The sequence below is a fragment of the Convolutriloba macropyga genome, chromosome 6 (assembly GCF_964194025.1).
Source record: "Convolutriloba macropyga chromosome 6, txConMacr16.3, whole genome shotgun sequence".
Lineage (NCBI taxonomy): Eukaryota > Metazoa > Xenacoelomorpha > Acoela > Convolutidae > Convolutriloba > Convolutriloba macropyga.
In genome coordinates, this window is record NC_134473.1 from 62,314,803 (window position 1) to 62,331,532 (window position 16,730).

General features: G+C 35.8%; 1 protein-coding gene across 1 annotated transcript in view; it reads left to right on the top strand.

The window, feature by feature from the left end:
- The window catches only part of LOC142341831 (endosome/lysosome-associated apoptosis and autophagy regulator family member 2-like), a 250,975-nt gene that overhangs the window by 195,330 nt on the left and 38,915 nt on the right, over positions 1 to 16,730 (top strand). Inside the window, exons 14-16 of the mRNA XM_075393083.1 lie at positions 8,340 to 8,470; positions 8,999 to 9,166; positions 10,726 to 11,039. Of these exons, the coding sequence (XP_075249198.1) occupies positions 8,340 to 8,470; positions 8,999 to 9,166; positions 10,726 to 11,039 (613 nt within the window). The remainder of the gene's footprint in view (positions 1 to 8,339; positions 8,471 to 8,998; positions 9,167 to 10,725; positions 11,040 to 16,730) is intronic.

Below are 16,730 nucleotides of genomic sequence, written 5' to 3' on the forward strand. Positions count from 1 at the left end.
ATGTCTCTGGTGTAGGAAACCAAAATGTCTTACTTTGTTGTGCTTTTACTCTATGTTGTCTATAGTTGTTATCTTTGAGAAGCTGCGAAATGTGTTTATGGAATTTCTGCTGAGCCAGGATTGCTGGTTCAACAGGTAGAAGGAAATTGGCTTGTTCTGTGGTGAGAATGGAAAACTTAGCAATTTTAAGGTACTTTGGTAGGAGTACTAGATTGGGCGAAGCGTTAATTATTCCAAGGTAGACCTCATTATCGCTGTTAAAAGTGTCTAGTGAGCTGGTTAAACAAATTTCATGTTCCTGTTCAACAGAGTTTAATGGCTCCACTATGCCTGTTGTAGATTGTAGGCAGACTGGAAGTTGGGCTGAGGCACAGACAAACTTTTGTTCAAATGGGTTAAGTTGTTCGCAGTTATTAAGGAACAAATCAATTTGTTTTCTATTGTTTAGTCTCTCGGTTGCTTCATCTGATTTTTTTAACCTGTTCAGTTGAAGAGTGAAATCGGGCAATTTCAAAAGTCTGTTTTGAAAGTCTATTACGAGGTTATTTTTGGTGCAAAAAGATATTCCAAGTAATATGTCCTTCATTTCAGGAAGCACGAGGAAGTTTTCAATGAAGGAACCTACAGGTAAATCAAACTCGATTTCACAACAGAAAAGGACGTCGACGGGGTCGTTGGATGCTACACATACTTTAAAATCTGGTTTTGAAGTTTTGTTTCTAATGGAAGATGGTGATTGAAGCTCAATCTGCTTAAAACTATCTATTGACAGAGCACTTGTAAAAGCACCGGTGTCAATCAAGACGGGAAGCGTCAGAGGTCCTGCTCTTACGCTCATGGTGAGTGGGCAATTATCTTCTGATCTTTCAAGTGAATATAAAAAGACTACATGTTCTGTATAAAAATCAAAAGGTTGCATGTTATGTTCATTGAGAGAATACATGTTACGTGTGTGGGCTTTGTGTGGCTTATTTAGTTTTTTGATTGTGGTCGAATGGAACAGACTGGCCTATGTTCCTAGTCTGGGGAACACTCCAGCAGTTACTTTGTGTGTGTCCGTATTTTCCGCATCGTCTGCAAAACAGTTTCCTGTTAGGATGAGGTGAACCTCGGTTGCCCTGGTTACCATAATTTCCTGTGTTCGGATAATTGCTTGAATTGTTTTGCCAATAACCTCTTCCTGGATTTCCTCGCCAATTCGATCTTCCTCGACTGTTGTAGGCTCTGAAGGATCCGCGTCCACGGTTGGAATTAGAATTATGAATACTGTTTTCTTGCTGAGATGTCATGTTGTCCAGCTTCTTGCTGAGTTCGTCATGCATTTTCACCTGGTTATTTTGTAGCAAATTTAATTGGACAGTGTTGTCATCCGAATAGCCCGGTTGTTGGAAAGCTCCTGGATATGAATCGTCTGGGTATGCGTTCATAATCCACAGCTCTCTTGTGATTTGTCTGCCAAGCTCCTCAACAGTTCGCTCTTGTGGTTCTTTCAGAAGCTTGCGTTTGAATTTTATTGGCATTCCTTGGATGAAAGCGTCCTTCACTCTTCGAGTTCGTTCATCCGCGCGATCAATGGCTGCGCCATGTGCGCCTGCAGCAACATTAGGGAACGCTCTTAATGCAAGTCGTTGTAATTCGACAATGTAGTCTTCTGGAGACTCTTTAACAGAGTCGAATTTGCGTTCATGGAACTTAATTCTATGAAACTCCTGATTCGCGGTTTGATTATAACGGTCCCTTAGTGATGTTAAGGCGTCATCGAGGTCGTTGCGGGTAGCATCAGCTAGTCCGCTATAGAAGCGTAAAGCGCCTCCAGATAGGTTGAGTTTTAAAAATGCTGGTTGCTGAGCTTCAGCAATTGCGCCAACCGCAATGCCTGCTCGAAGCAGACTTTCAAATTCATCAAAATTTTCATTTGATTTACCTGTAAAGGTGTGAATTTTAAGAAATGGTTTTCAGGCCATGTTTGGGTTTTTAGAGAAACTATTTTCTGTTTGGCTCCCTAGGGGTTAAGGAGTGCAAGTTTGCGAGGCTTATTTTAACTCGATTTTCAGAGGTTAATGAAAGAGTACGTTACCATTAAAAATGAATAGCACTAGTGAGTGGTAAAAAGAGTAGCACTATTGAGGTAGGGGACGAGTAGTTAAAGAAAAAGAATGCTCAGCACCATTTGATTTAATTTGTTTTTACTAACATTTGTTCAGAGTTGTTTTGTAGGCAGTTCATTCCAACATTTATTTGTCTCTGTCCCAGCTTGAAAGATTAACAGGATTTCTCTGCAGTTGAATGTTGGTCTAGCCACGTCAACCTAGTGTTCAGGAAACCAGTTAGGGATGCCACTCACGGAGAAATCACTGGGTTGTTATAATCATTCGTGTGTCTTGTATCGGCATTGGAGATAAAAAGTTGTTTTTAGACATAATTCTCCAACAAATAAAGAATGAAATATGCGATGCTGGATTAATTTGGCCAGCCAATTTTATTGAACCACTAAACCGAAGAATGTGAATTTAATCAATTGTTTTCGAATTGCTGAATAACTTTAAGTTAAACAAATGATCTTCATTATCAGGTGTTGTTTATTAAATCTCAAAATAATTTTGTTTTGTAATCGCCTATTTCAACGAACTTCGACAATATTTTTCAACAAAATTTAATAAGCTGTTATATTGAAAGACCAAACAAAAAATAATGGTTTTATTCTGATTGTTTGAAAATTCGTTTTTCACTAAATGTCGAAATTATTTGGGTAGACTCTTAACCCTTGTCACCATATAATGTCGGTAGACCGAGTTTCTTGTTTCAGCGAGCGGATACGGGTTCCAGCCTACAAATCCCCAAATCCAATCGACTAGGAAAAACAGAATCTTGGAATGCAACTATATTATTATCCAGTTTTTTAGTCTCTCTCTCATATTATTTATTCTCGTTCCAGCACTTTTAGAAATAATTATACTGCATTCTGATTGGTTAAAAAATATACTACTTTATATCAATTTAAATACATATCAATTATGAATTTTATAAGCATCAAAGGAGAATTAGGATTCGGCGAATCAGAGATTCGTCATAATAAAGCAGGGGCACTTAGACTAAAGACTTGACTTAGTCTATTAATTGTAGTTTATTTCTGACTGTATTGGTATTAAGCTTATTGTCCTCCTTTTAGAGGAACTCTGAATTCACGTACTTATCGAATCTGATGAAACTGTGAACCAGATTACAACACTTCTTGAGAATGGAAAAAAATAATTTGTATCATTTTCGTTATCTGTTGCGTCGGTCAGTGGGGTCAACGGCGGCTATTTTGCTGGCTCGTTTGTTTTTCACTCAAATTATTAATAGCCGCCGTCAGCCTCTCAAACGGCTATTATTTAGGCGCTCTTCTTTTTACCATTCAAAGAATTTGAATTATATTGGGGCACTGTCTTTTTTTAAGATCTGTTCACACATTTTCATGATTTTTGAAGTCAAATTGGAGTAGTGATTTTGGTCACGCCGAAACAGGAAGTGGAGTGAAAAAGCGAGTGGTTTTGCGGCGTGACGTTTTCGCTCTAATTCTCAAGTAGAGTGCGAAAACTGTGTTTGAACAAAAATTCGCTTTCTCTCTAGTGGCTTTTTTGTTCACATGCGGAAATTTCACTTTGATTTTTACTGTTTTTTTATCGGATTTTTTTAAGTGGTTTTCCCAATCGATTCATAATTCATTCTAGGCCTAGTTTGTGTTTGAACCAAATTTCCATTTCTTGCTAGTGGTTTTTCGTTCACATGTGGCATTTTGACAGTGATTTTCTGTTTTTTTTTCTTTTATCTTATTTTTCTTGAAATGGTTTTCCCTTTTCACTCATAGTTTGACTTCTGACTTAACTCACTCACTGTTTCAACTGAATGGTTTTTAAATCCATTCACTCAATGAATTACGCAAGATAGTGAATACAGTTAAGTTCAAAAGAGCAAAATAAAAAGAGACGGGATAAACTGTTAAAACCCGGTCATTAAGTCGTTGAGAATTAGGCTATCGAAGTTCATTAGTGTTTGCCAGCTGAAATTGGTATTATGCTAAGAAGCTTTCAGTTTAGAAGCTGAATTTAGTTTATTTTTAGAATCCAACTGAAACTGCACGCCGAATTGAAACACTTTTTGACACTGAAAAAATGTGAAATAACTTCGGTCGATTTGTCTCTTCTTTTTCTGTTTCAATCCCGATGTGCATCAAGCGCGTCAACGGCGGCTCTTTTCCGACAATCTGCCGGCTATGGTAATTAGTTGTCTACGTGATCTTATGTGAAATACTGCTCCCCCTGAGTTGTTCAACGTAAATTGGTTGTTTTGCAGCTTAGCCACAATGTAAAGCTAAAAATTTAACTCTTGGTATTAGCGCCTATTGACTCAATTTCGTCAATTTTGCTAAAATATGTTAAATTTGTTAAAAATGGTACTGTTGGTTTTATTTTTAAAGACAAAAAAGTGTCATTGACTATTTTGATTTAATTTTTTGACTAAGATTTTGACTGAATATTTCAAAATTCAGCCTTTTTCATCAAAATAGCACGAAGTAAGCTTCTTTAGTCCACTTTGATAAAATTTGATGGAAGTACGCACCCAAAAACCAGTAACATAATCTTTGTAAACTCCAAGGGGGGCTAGTCCTACTTCCACTTCCATTGAGAGTTCTCTGTAATTAAAATTTTGCCGTTTTTCTGCTAAATTTACTCGATTATCCAAAACGCAGCATTTTGTTTTTGATTTTTTAACAAACAATTTATTGATATCTATTCGAAACAATAGCAAGGTCTAGCAGCAATAGCAAGGCTAGTTTGGTCCAATCTTGGGCTGTTGCAATCCAAAAATAATTGGGATTGTAATCAGTCCGTCTTCTTTTTTAAAAAATTCGATCTTTTACGTTATTTGAAGGACAGAACAGTACAGTACAAATCAAAGCTCACTTTTTATAGGTCCAATTGGCTTCCTAAGCAGTTCCAAATTAATATACTCGAAAGATTATGGTCGTTTTGACTTTTGAAACTATCTGATTGAATTTGCCCGAAGTAAAAACTCAAAACCACTAACACAATATTTGTAAACTCAAACGAGGCTACTCCTACTTCCAGTTCCATTGAGAGTGCTCTGGAATTAGAGTTGTGCCGTTTTTTTGCTAACTTTTCTCTATGATTAAAAAAACGCAGCATTTTTGACTTGTTTATAGTAATACTTTGTCTATATCTATGGCATTTGCAGCAATTATATGTTCTAAGTGGACGAACAGAAATAGCAAAGTTTTTGTCTTGGTCCAATCTTGGACTGTTACAATCCAAAAATATTTCGGATTGTAACCAGACTGTCTTTTAGAAAAAATCTTGTTTTTTTTTGTTAGTTAAGGAACAGAACAATTCAAATCTAAACTGACTGGTGATTGATTGAATTAGCTTCCTAAAGAATTCAAAATTATTTATCTAGTTTATTTACTCGAAAGCTTGTGACCGTTTTGACTTTTAAAATTATTTGTTTTTTAAATAAACAATGGCTTATTGAGCTTTGCCACTATTTTTCTCTTAACTTATAGCTTAGTGTCAGCAACGAAAAAATGCTTCTTCTTGCTCTTTTTTCTACTGAATTAAAATTTAATCTTTTTTCGGTTTCACGCGTTAAATTTTGATTTTCTGGCTTTGATACTACTAGATTTCTTATTTTTTTATTTTTAGGCTTTGAACCATTTTCACCTTTTTTTCTTGTCTTGTCACATTATCACGTTATTGACAGATCACAAATTACAATATTGGCGTTAAAGATAATGAGAATAAGGTGCAATTGTTAATGTAGAAGTCTTTAGAGGCATAGATTATGGTTTTAACGGCTTAGACGTCCCTTTCTCGAAGAATTTAATTGAATTTTTTTTACATTTGTCTTTATTTTTTTTTACTTTGTCTATGACATTTTCTGGACAATGACAGGTCTGATCGGTATTTTTGGAAGATTAATTGAGCTTATATTCTGGTTTGAGTGGAGGGCTGATGGTTTTCATGACTTCAAAAACAATTGTTTTCTATAAAAAAAACACCTTTTAACTTCGCATTTTTGTTCTTTTTCGTCTATTTGTTACCTAGAGTTGTTAATTACATGTCAAATGACATTTTTGCTGCCGAGAGAAGGTACATGTGTAAAAAAGTAATGTTTTTTCAAAGAATTCGTAATGAATTTTTTTGGCTTCGACACGGTTTTTCGCAAAAAAAAACAACTAATTTTTGATTTTTGTCTATCTTTGGCGTTCTTTGTGCAGACGTAAGACATATTCTCAGTAATTAGAGGTCTCGATCAATTCCTTTGGACGAATAAACCAACCTGTTCTATCGTTTAATTTTGTAGCTAATGGCTTCCATGACTTTGAAAATGATTGTTTTTGAAAACTACAAAATTATTTCTTAGTTTTGCCCTTTTCTTTTTTTTTGTTTTTGTTACCTCTTCTCATTAATGAGAGGTTGCAAACCACATTACTGGCGTCCAAGAAAGGTGCAATTGAACATATTTTGTGGGGCAAAGCCTGACTTTACCGCTTCGACTTAATTGACTTTTTGTTATCTTTTTGTTTTTTTTGTAACCGCATAAAAAATTGAATAATGACAGGTCTTAGTGCCCTACTACAAAGGCGTATGTGATCATAAACATTTTGGATGGTGTCAATTGCTATCTATTGGTTTTGATTACTTTAAAATTAATTGTTTTAAAAAATTAAGCCTATGTTTTAACTTTTTCGTTATTTGTTGTGTAATTGTTACCGAGCGTTATAATGGAGTGGTCCCATCTCATTTCTAGTGAATTCAATTTGTTTTTATTTATTTTCAGTTTTTTCTGACGCTTTTTTGAGCTTGTTAATAATTTTCTTTATGAAAAAAAATGGGCAAAGTTTTGGATGGATTTAATGTTTCTTGTTATGGTTTTTTGATTTTGTTCGTCTTGACTTGCTTTCTTAATAATAGCTGATCGCATCAATCAAATGTGGGTTTTTTTCCACCGATTTTTTTTTGTTGGAGGCGATCTATCTGTTCATACGCATTTTTGTAAAAAATACTTGAATTTTTGGGGGTTTTCTATCTGTTCCTGATTTGGTAGACATTTATCCCAAAAATGTGGATGAGCGGGGTCGGAAATTTATGCGCAAACGCACATTAACGACTCTCCTTGCTTCTTTTTAATTAACCTAATTAAAATGAATTTAATACCCTTTTGATACCAACTTTGAACATTTACTTTTGATTTTTAATAGCAGCCCTCATCTTAACTGGCGATTGTTGCTCTCAAATTTTTTTTTTACATTTTACTTCGTCGAATAAAAGTTTGTTTGAAATATTTTTGACTTCTCTAGGTTAGTTTCATTCTTCGCTCAAAGTGCTTTTAAACAGAAGTTGCTCAGCAAACCAATTCAAAATGAACCGAGTCAGTGTCAAAAAACGAAATCGAAATAGAAACGTGATAAACCCATGAAGCTCAATTTTAGATTCCTGTATTCGAACTTTGTTCTTAGTTACCATCTCTAGTGCTCATTGGTATTGATACTAGCCCCTGTGTCGTCTCACTACGAAACAGGAGTGTTCAGCTCCAAAATGACATTAAAATAGTTTGCACTTAGAAATTGTTTGTGTACTAAAATCACTCGTTTTTTTCATTGGTTCTCTTCTTTCAATCCCAATCCTGGAAATGGGAATCAAAGGCGGTTATTTTCCGACAATCTGCTGGCTATGTTTCTGTTCTTTCAACCCGAATTGGTGTTGTGGGAATCAATGGCGCTGTTTTCCGGCAATCTGCCGGGTATATTTGAGATTGTTCGTCAGATGTTTCTGTTACTTAAGTGTTGTCCCTTTTTAATTGCTCTTTATCAAATTTTTAATAATTGTTTCAGCCCTATTGGTTTTTTTCTCCAATTTTTTGTCTGACCAACAAATTTTGTTACTTTTCGTCTTGGGTAGTGGCCTTAACTGGTAATGCCGAAGGGCAGAAAGTTGCTAAGCAGTTCTCTAAGAGCCTTATCAATCTCTGAATTTTCTTAGTATGCGATTCACCAAAACTTCTGAGGAGATATAAATTCATTGTGTAGAAAGCAATTCTTGGGAATTTTTTTGGGAACCCAGTTCGTTATGCAAAACACGTGCTAATAGATAGTAAATCATACGCTTTCCTTTGGAGTTTGCAAATGCTTGAAACCCCTACCTGGAAAGCTTCAGGAACAAATAGAAAAGACCATATTAATTAAGGGGCAAGCTTCAAGATGATTATTTAGAGGACGACAGAATCAGCTAAAAATTTTTTGAGCTGAGCGCACCGTTTTCATACTTGTGACAATTTAGACACGAGGTGGCGTCCAACTCACCACAGAGTTTTCTGTGGGCCTTCCAGAAGACAGCACATCCAGAGATGGAGGAGGCATCACATGATCACATTAAGAGCCACCTGAAAATCCACTCTATCAAAATCACTGGTACGTCCTTCATAGACAAATGATATATTTTTGATTGTCCTCTACGAACCTTACTAGTCTCTAGGTATTCTAGGGATACAATTCGCCACATTGTGTCCGTGACGTCATTTCACACTCCTACTGAAAAGCCTTTTCAATCCCGTGAATGTTTTGGTCAAAAATGGTTCCCTGCAATCTGAAATTTGCTTTTATTTCCTTTAAAGGAGGAGTTAAGACTAATCAGCTGAAGATCTCTTCAACTTCAGTTTTTGGACAAACTTTTGGCAACAAAGGGTCCCTACATCGAAAAACAGTCTAGAACTGAAAAATAAAATAGGTCGTAACTGAGTTAAAATAAATTACTCTTTTAAATGAGTGGTATTCGAGGTTATGCTATTTCTCTCGTATGAATTGTGGGCAAAATTTAAAGAAGGCCACTTCACCCCGCTCCTTGTTTTTTTTTTGTTATGAAAAGTGAGTCTTCTCAGATTTCACTTTGAAGGATTGATTAATGCTTCCTTCACTTGTCTCATGTTCTGACTGTGACAGGAACTGTGGAAGGAGGTGCCTCAGAGTGTATATCCTGTGGAAGCAAGAGTGACAGTGATGACAGCAATGACTGGTTGTCACGCTCTGGTAAAGACATGGAATGTGAGCCCTGTCCCCCTGGGAAGTTCTACGCTCCCCCATTGGACAAGTGCATGAAATGCCCCACAAGTAAGCAGCTTAAATGAGAAAATAATAAAAAATAATACTTGAGTTCCACGTCTGCAAATATTGAAATACAGAGTAATAGTCATAAAGTATGTTAAAAGGAAGCAACAAGAAAAATATAAATTATCCTCATTGAATCGACTAAAAAAATTTAGATATTGCTTAATTGACCTTATGTTTCTGTACGTAATGTTTTTCTTAAAAAATGGTTGCTGTCATGATTTGGGCTGAAATATACCCCTCCCCTCCAATGTGAAGTTACAGCCCCCCTCCCTCATTGTGGCGTATTTTGGTTTTTACTTTATGTGAAACGACACGTAAATGTGTTTATTTTCATTCAGCGAAGTTGTTCTCTTCTGTAAACTGTAAATCAATTTAACTGCGGAAGAGAGCAGAGTGTTAAATTGCTGAGCCGCCTTCAACCATCATGTATCTTAAGAGTATACTATACCCACTGTAGAGTTATGGAAAGGATGCTTTGAGAAGCATCAAATGGCTATGGATTATGGTGCATAAGCTGTGTAATGTGTTGTAGCACAAGACGTGATAGACCATTTTGGTCTAGAGAGACTAACGCAGGACATTCCAGTTAATCCTGCCACTCGACAGAGTCTCCTCGAGTCTCAGAGGAAGCTAATTGAACATGGTAATTTTTAAACAACAGTAAACAAAGCTCTTGGGGATCTGTTGGATTTCAAGTGATGTGTACGGCTCTATATCTGTTTTGGGAACTGTTTCCTTTCCTTTGTGAACAAATATTGTCTTCATAAAATTGTGCCAAGAACCGAATGACCGTTTTGTGCAACAAACTGATAATCATGCATTACAAGTGATGCAGAAATAAGCCACTTGCAAAAAAAAAGTACAGAACAATTAATATGAACTCAATTAGAGAGCAATTAATTTGATTAGGTATAAGTAAGTAAAGTCACTTTTACAATGTAATAATCATGAAGTGACTGCCAGCTTCGAACATTAAGGATTTTACTTTAAAATTGGATACCAGTAGACGCTTGTAATGTGGTTTAGCCTAATAACAGGTGGAACTGTCCAAGTAAATTAAGGTTTACACCATTACGTGGTTGTGAAAATGTCAAGTTTATAGGGTCTGTTACACTTGGGAAAAGGAAACTTCCCCGTTTTGTTCAGCTGTTACTGTTTGTTGGTCTTGGGTATCTAGTTTTAGCCTTTCTTCACCTATGCTTTGAATGATGGACACTCCAGCATACAATGTCACGTCCTTTTAGATTATGATATAGTTCAACGTTATGTTAGAATAACCTCAATTAAAGTAGGATTAATTTTTCATAGAGGTACGTGATTGCTGTTTACTATCCGAAAACAGATTTGAAATGGGGCTTCAACACACGCACTTTAAATTAATCTCATTAGGCTACTGCTTTTTGACACTGTTGTTCACTGGTTTATGTTTTGGGCTACCGGCTGCGTACTTGTCCATTAACAAGTCCAAACTTAATTATCGGGGGGGGGATGGAGGTGTAGCTTTGACCGATAATTTTTTAATCGCACTTTATTGCACTGAAGTACTGATCTTTTCCTAGATTTCATTGTTAACCCCCTTGGAAACAGTGATGACAAGTACTGCTTGAAGTGCGGGCCCGGTTTGACCTCCCCCGAAGGTGTGACCTGCCGCTCAAACTGCAAGTTCACAATGCCTGATGGTCGGAAACTTGACCTGTCGATGCTGAACAAGGGAACAGTTACTCTGAAGACGAAGCCTGTATTCACTGACAGTGGCTTCGAGTCTTTCAAACTTTACAACTTCAGTCTGTGTGGAGATTTCAAGACAGGAAGAGGCTTGGCCTACTGCAGTGCTAACGTGTCTAGGGTTTCCCACGATGATGACGCTAAAGCAGTAAGTTCAAATTAGTGCTGTAAGTTATTCTTCAATTTCTATATTGCAAGTTTCATTAGAATTCTGTGGATTTTAAAGGCGAATCTCGACTTTTTAGTTCCTGTTTCTGCCGGGTTTGTGGTTCATGATTTTGCAAATGGTTTTTCAAAATCAGTTTCTAGGCTTTTGAGGCATTTTCTAATCAATGAAAATCTTGAATTATAATTCCAGGGCTTGTCCTACTGTTTGTTTCGTGATCGCAATAAATGTGTACTGAAGTGTGCTACACTCAGTTACACTATTTGATAATCTTAGTGCTATTTTGAGAATTTACGTTATAGTGCGTGAAGCACAAACTTGATTTGGACAAAGTCCATTTTAACGTGTGAACAAATTACTAAGTAGTTTTGAATAAGCTACTATTTTAAGACCACTAACTTAAACTGAGAATACTATGACGTGATATTATCACGCCACACAGATAACACCAAGTTAACCTTGGTAACTCTGTCGACACTGTTATCTCTATCCAATAGGATACTTGAGAACCACGTGTCCGCAAGTATAAAAGGAGCTTGCACGCTCAACCAAAAACACTTTTTGGTCCCTGATAACTTCTGATTTAAAATCATACTCCCTTATTGCTCCCTTGCTCAATCTCAGCTTACTTGAGATATTTTTCTAACTTAGAATATTTTGTGACTTGTTCTTAACTAAGAACTCTCTAAGTCATAAAATATTAACTTAGCACTAATTTGGAAATCAGGTAAGTTCAGCTTAACTTCTCTAAGTTATAAATTAACATCTCTTAAATTCTATCTAAGTTACAAGTTAACTTAGAATAATTCAACCTGAGCTAACTTGTGCTTTCACAGTATTAATAACCTTAACTATTCTATCCCTTCATGCTCGGTTCATATTTGATGCTGTTTAACATAACTCATTAATTCATATTTGCATTTAACTTTCTTTAATACTTAACTATATACCAAGAGTAGAACTAGGGGTTGAACTCTCAAGTTATACATGTGGTCCCGCGATTAACCCCGTCGTTTAAGTATCTAATGTACGGACCAGCAGTATAAATGGTGGTCCCAGAGAGGCAACTTCAATTTAACTTGTTCATTTAAACTATCAGAGAAGCCTGCCTAAATTTAACTTGTTCACTTATTGTAGAAAAGCCATGAAATTAACCTGTGTAAGTTAACTAGTCAAAGGGCTTCTCACTAAAATCCTTTTTTGATTTTGATTTAAACTATTCCTCTGTTCTTAATAATACAATAACTTCAGTCCTTTAAACAATGGCCAGTCCTGGTGGTAGTACTCCTCCACCTGCCGTTACTCCCCCACCTGAAACTCCCATAACACACCCAAATCTTTCACTTGTATCTTTTTCAGGCAATGATCCTAATCAGGATGCCACTTCTTTTTGGAACTCTGTAGAAAACAAAATACTCTTTTCACTAGGAACTAGGCCTACAGCACCCGCTGCACAAACTAGCTATGATAAAAGGCAACAATCCTTATTCGGCTCACTTTTAACTGATACAGCATTAGAATGGTTTGAAAATGAAGTCACAGATGCTACAGATTGGAATACTTTAAAAGATGAATTTATAAAAAGATTCACAGACGGTAGAGACCAATTTATATTTAGACTTGAGGTTGAGAACACATTTAGGCAAGAAGGAGAATTAATAAAGAACTATCTACATAGAATAAAGAGTGGAGTTGATAAAGGTTGGCCAGAAAATATACCAACAAGTATTGAAGGAGATGACAATATAAGGAAAGAGAAAGAAATCCAACAAAGACAACGAAGTCAGAAATACATAGATTTTGCTATAAGAGGACTAAGACCACAAGGTTTAAAACGCAAAGCGCATGAGAAACTCATTGAGAACCCTTCAATAACTTGGACACAGTTGTTGATCACTTAGTCGTGAAAGACTTAACATTTTCTGTAACAACAGAATCTAGTGGAGCTACAGGAGTAGATAAACTTAAAACACTCGAGAGCAAAATTAACGATTTAACCAGTCTTTTCAAAAGCAATGAAGTGAATGCCATAGATACTTCTAGGCCTAGAGACCCAAACATAAAAGGCAGACCTAACAGTACTAGATTCTGTGATTATTGCAGAAGCAATGGTCATTCCATCTCTAGATGCACAAAGAAACAGATAGATGATAGTGTTAACAAATTGAGAAAGGAACTAGTTGAACCAAGGAGGCCAAATATAACATTCTCTAATGATTATAGAAAGAATAACCGAGGCAATACAAGATTCAATGGTCCTAGAAACCAAGGCTATCAACCAAGAGGTGGCTACTCAAACTATAATCCTAGGTTCAACAAGCCTAACTATCAACAACAAAATACATCTTTTAGCAGCTATGGCAATAGATTCACTCAACCATACGAACAAACTTTCCCTCAGCAAAATACCTATAGAAATAATGAACCAAATCTTGAACAACAATCACCATCACCACAACAACAGCAACAGCCACAACAAAGTGCTAGCTTCTATACACCAAATAGAAATAACAATCTACAACAAAGACAACCAAAACCCAACAATATTCAGCAACAATCAAATCAAATAAGTTTCGTTGAAGGCGACGATGACTACGTAAATGCTATAACGGACTTCTTTCCTTTAAACTTTTGAAGTCTCCGAACGCTACTAAAGAAAGTAGTACTAAGTCAAGAATTTACCTTAACTTATATCACTTTGCCACCGGAGACATTAAAAATAATAGTGGTTTAGAAGTAGAGTTCATGATTGATCCAGGATCAACTTGCACTATCATCAACCATCCTACATACCTTGCTCTAGTAAACCTTGGACAAAATTTGCATTTACAAAATACAAATTGTGATTCAAAGACATATACTGGTTCATCAATCAGAATGCTTGGCTACACAACTATTCAATCTAGCTTCGAAACTGACGGTAAATACACAGTCCCCCAGAAAGTATTCGTTACTAAAGAACAGAGACAGAACATAATAGGTATTGATTTTTGTCATTTGTTTTTGAAAGCACTTCACTTCGATATTCCCGCAGTAGAATTAAAGACTGAGAGAAACCTAATTTGCTAAGGCTCACTCAACAATGAGAAAGATTACCCATACATAACTGAGATGACTGCTTTAAACATAGCTCAACCAATCTTTCTACAACAGAAAAGTACACAATTGCACAAGCAAAAGCACCCCAGTCAAGCCTTATTTCCACCAGGAACATATTTCATGCCCCATATTAACGTTGCAAAAACTGACTTAGTCTTTGTGAACACACTTTGTCCACAACCTGAAGAATTTCTACCCATATTTATGGAGAATCAAAAGAATCACCCAATACAGATAAATAGAGGAATAATAGGTTATGCTATGTGTGATATAACTGACAAACCTATACAAAGATACAATATCAAAAACTGTGCCGAATTTACAAGTACAATACTAAACGAAAGTGAGGACTATAACAGTTGCTTCATACTGAACACAGTTGTAAACAATTTACAAGAAGGACAGCAAATCCAAACTAATTCTTGCATTAGATATATTGATTTTCGTACCCAATCTATATTTGACTCTAATATGCCTATAGCGCACACGATATCCTCAGATGCAGAAATGAGAAAAGGTTTTGCTAACACAATCTCCAAAAGAATACCCTCATTAAAGGACTACTGTAAAAGTAGAAACTGTGATATAGGTGACATAATAACTTTCAGAGCTGATAATAACTTAGTATACAATGTCATCACTAAGGCTAATCATTATGAGAAGCCAACAATTAATACAATCAAAACAACACTACTTGCTATGAGAGATCATGCACTAGGACTAAATTTACGCTGTATAGCGATGCCAAAAATAGCTTGTGGTTTAGACGGAAGGGATTGGAGAGATATCTTCTCTAATTGAACAAATCTTTAAGAATTCAGGAATAACTATCTATGTGTATACAAGCAAGGATGATATTGATAAACTACAAAAAGTAGAAATCAATACACTAGAACAGGAAGAGGTGCTCGAGATCATTGAAAGTGAGTTAATAGAAAAATGCAAAGAAGATGAGAGAGAACTAGCCACAGACTTCTCTACCGAAGCAAAAGAGTTATGTAGACCTAAAGTCAACGAACAGTTTCCTAAGTTTAGAGATAAACTACAAAGCAACCGAATCATAAATAAGGCAGTTAGTGATTTTGTAATTAAGCAAAATAGAAATACAGTTCAAGACATAGAGTATCTAGAAAGGTTCTTAGATAACTTTGATTTCACGCAAAGTGATTTGACTGATGATGAATTGTTTGAGTTGATAGAAATAATACTTCAGGATAATGATGTCTATTCACATCATAAGTATGATATTGGCAGAACTAAACATAAGTTCCATTTACCCTTGAAGAAAGACGCAACCTTTAAAAAGCAACGACCAAACAAAATACCCATTCATCTCAGAGATAAATTAGAAAGACTAATGGATGAATTAATTCAAGCAGGGATAATCAGAGAACTCAATGAGAACGATGATATGAATAGTTGGTTTGTCAATCCCGTCATCATATTACCTAAGAAGGATTATGTAAAACTAGTCATTGATGCTAGATACCTAAACTCTATAACTGATACAAGTAATTCTAGTTGGCCACTCGAACCACTAAATGTTCTAATGACAAGAATAACCGGAACTATATTTACAAGTAGTGATTTGTCATCGGCTTATAATCAAGTACCACTAACTGAAGATACACAGAAGGTTACAAGTTTTATTGTAGGAGGCAGACAGTACACCTATCAAGTAGGATATTATGGTCTTAAACCATTACCCAGCTTCTTTAGCAAACTAATGCGTTATGCATTTGGACCCCTTATAAAACGTAAACAAGCCATAACATATATAGACGATACTTTACTACAAGCTAAAGATAAACAAGAAATGTTCACAATAGTAAAAGAGTATCACTCTTTGCTTCGAAAGGCAAACCTTAAAGCAGCCCCCGATAAAACAATGTTTTTCTTACGAAAAGTGAGATTTCTAGGACATGTTATATCTAAGAACGGACTATCGCCTATTGCTTCGCGCATAGATGATATTAGAAACCTAAAAACGCCAGAATCGAAAACAGAAGTTTTAAGAGTTTTAGGAATGATGGGTTTCTATCATACCTATATTTTGAACTTTCACATAGATGCAAAACCTCTATATGACTTAACTAAAGATACAACATTATTCAAGTGGCTACCAGAACACGAAAAGGTATTCACAGATCTTAAACAAAGATTCTGTCACGATATTTCTAACGCATTTCCTTCTAATGACTATCCCTTTCATATACATGCTGATTCATCTAATTTAGGAACAGGTTGTGTTCTTATACAAGATTTTCCTGATAGAAAACGTATGATTTCAGCAAACTCGAGAGTATTTGATAAAGCTGAACAAAAGATGTCCCCTCAACATAGAGAACTATGCGGAATAATATCTGCATTACAAACATATGAATTTTGTGTTATTGGATCCCCTTTTCCAATTTACCTATATTGTGATCACAGACCAATTCTATTTCTTTGGTCACGACGAGGACAAATGTCACATCGTTTCTTTAAGTATCAAGTTGTAATAACTAAGTTCCAAAACTTGCAAATTATATACACTGAAGGCAAAAACTTAGCGTTCCCTGACATTCTTAGCCG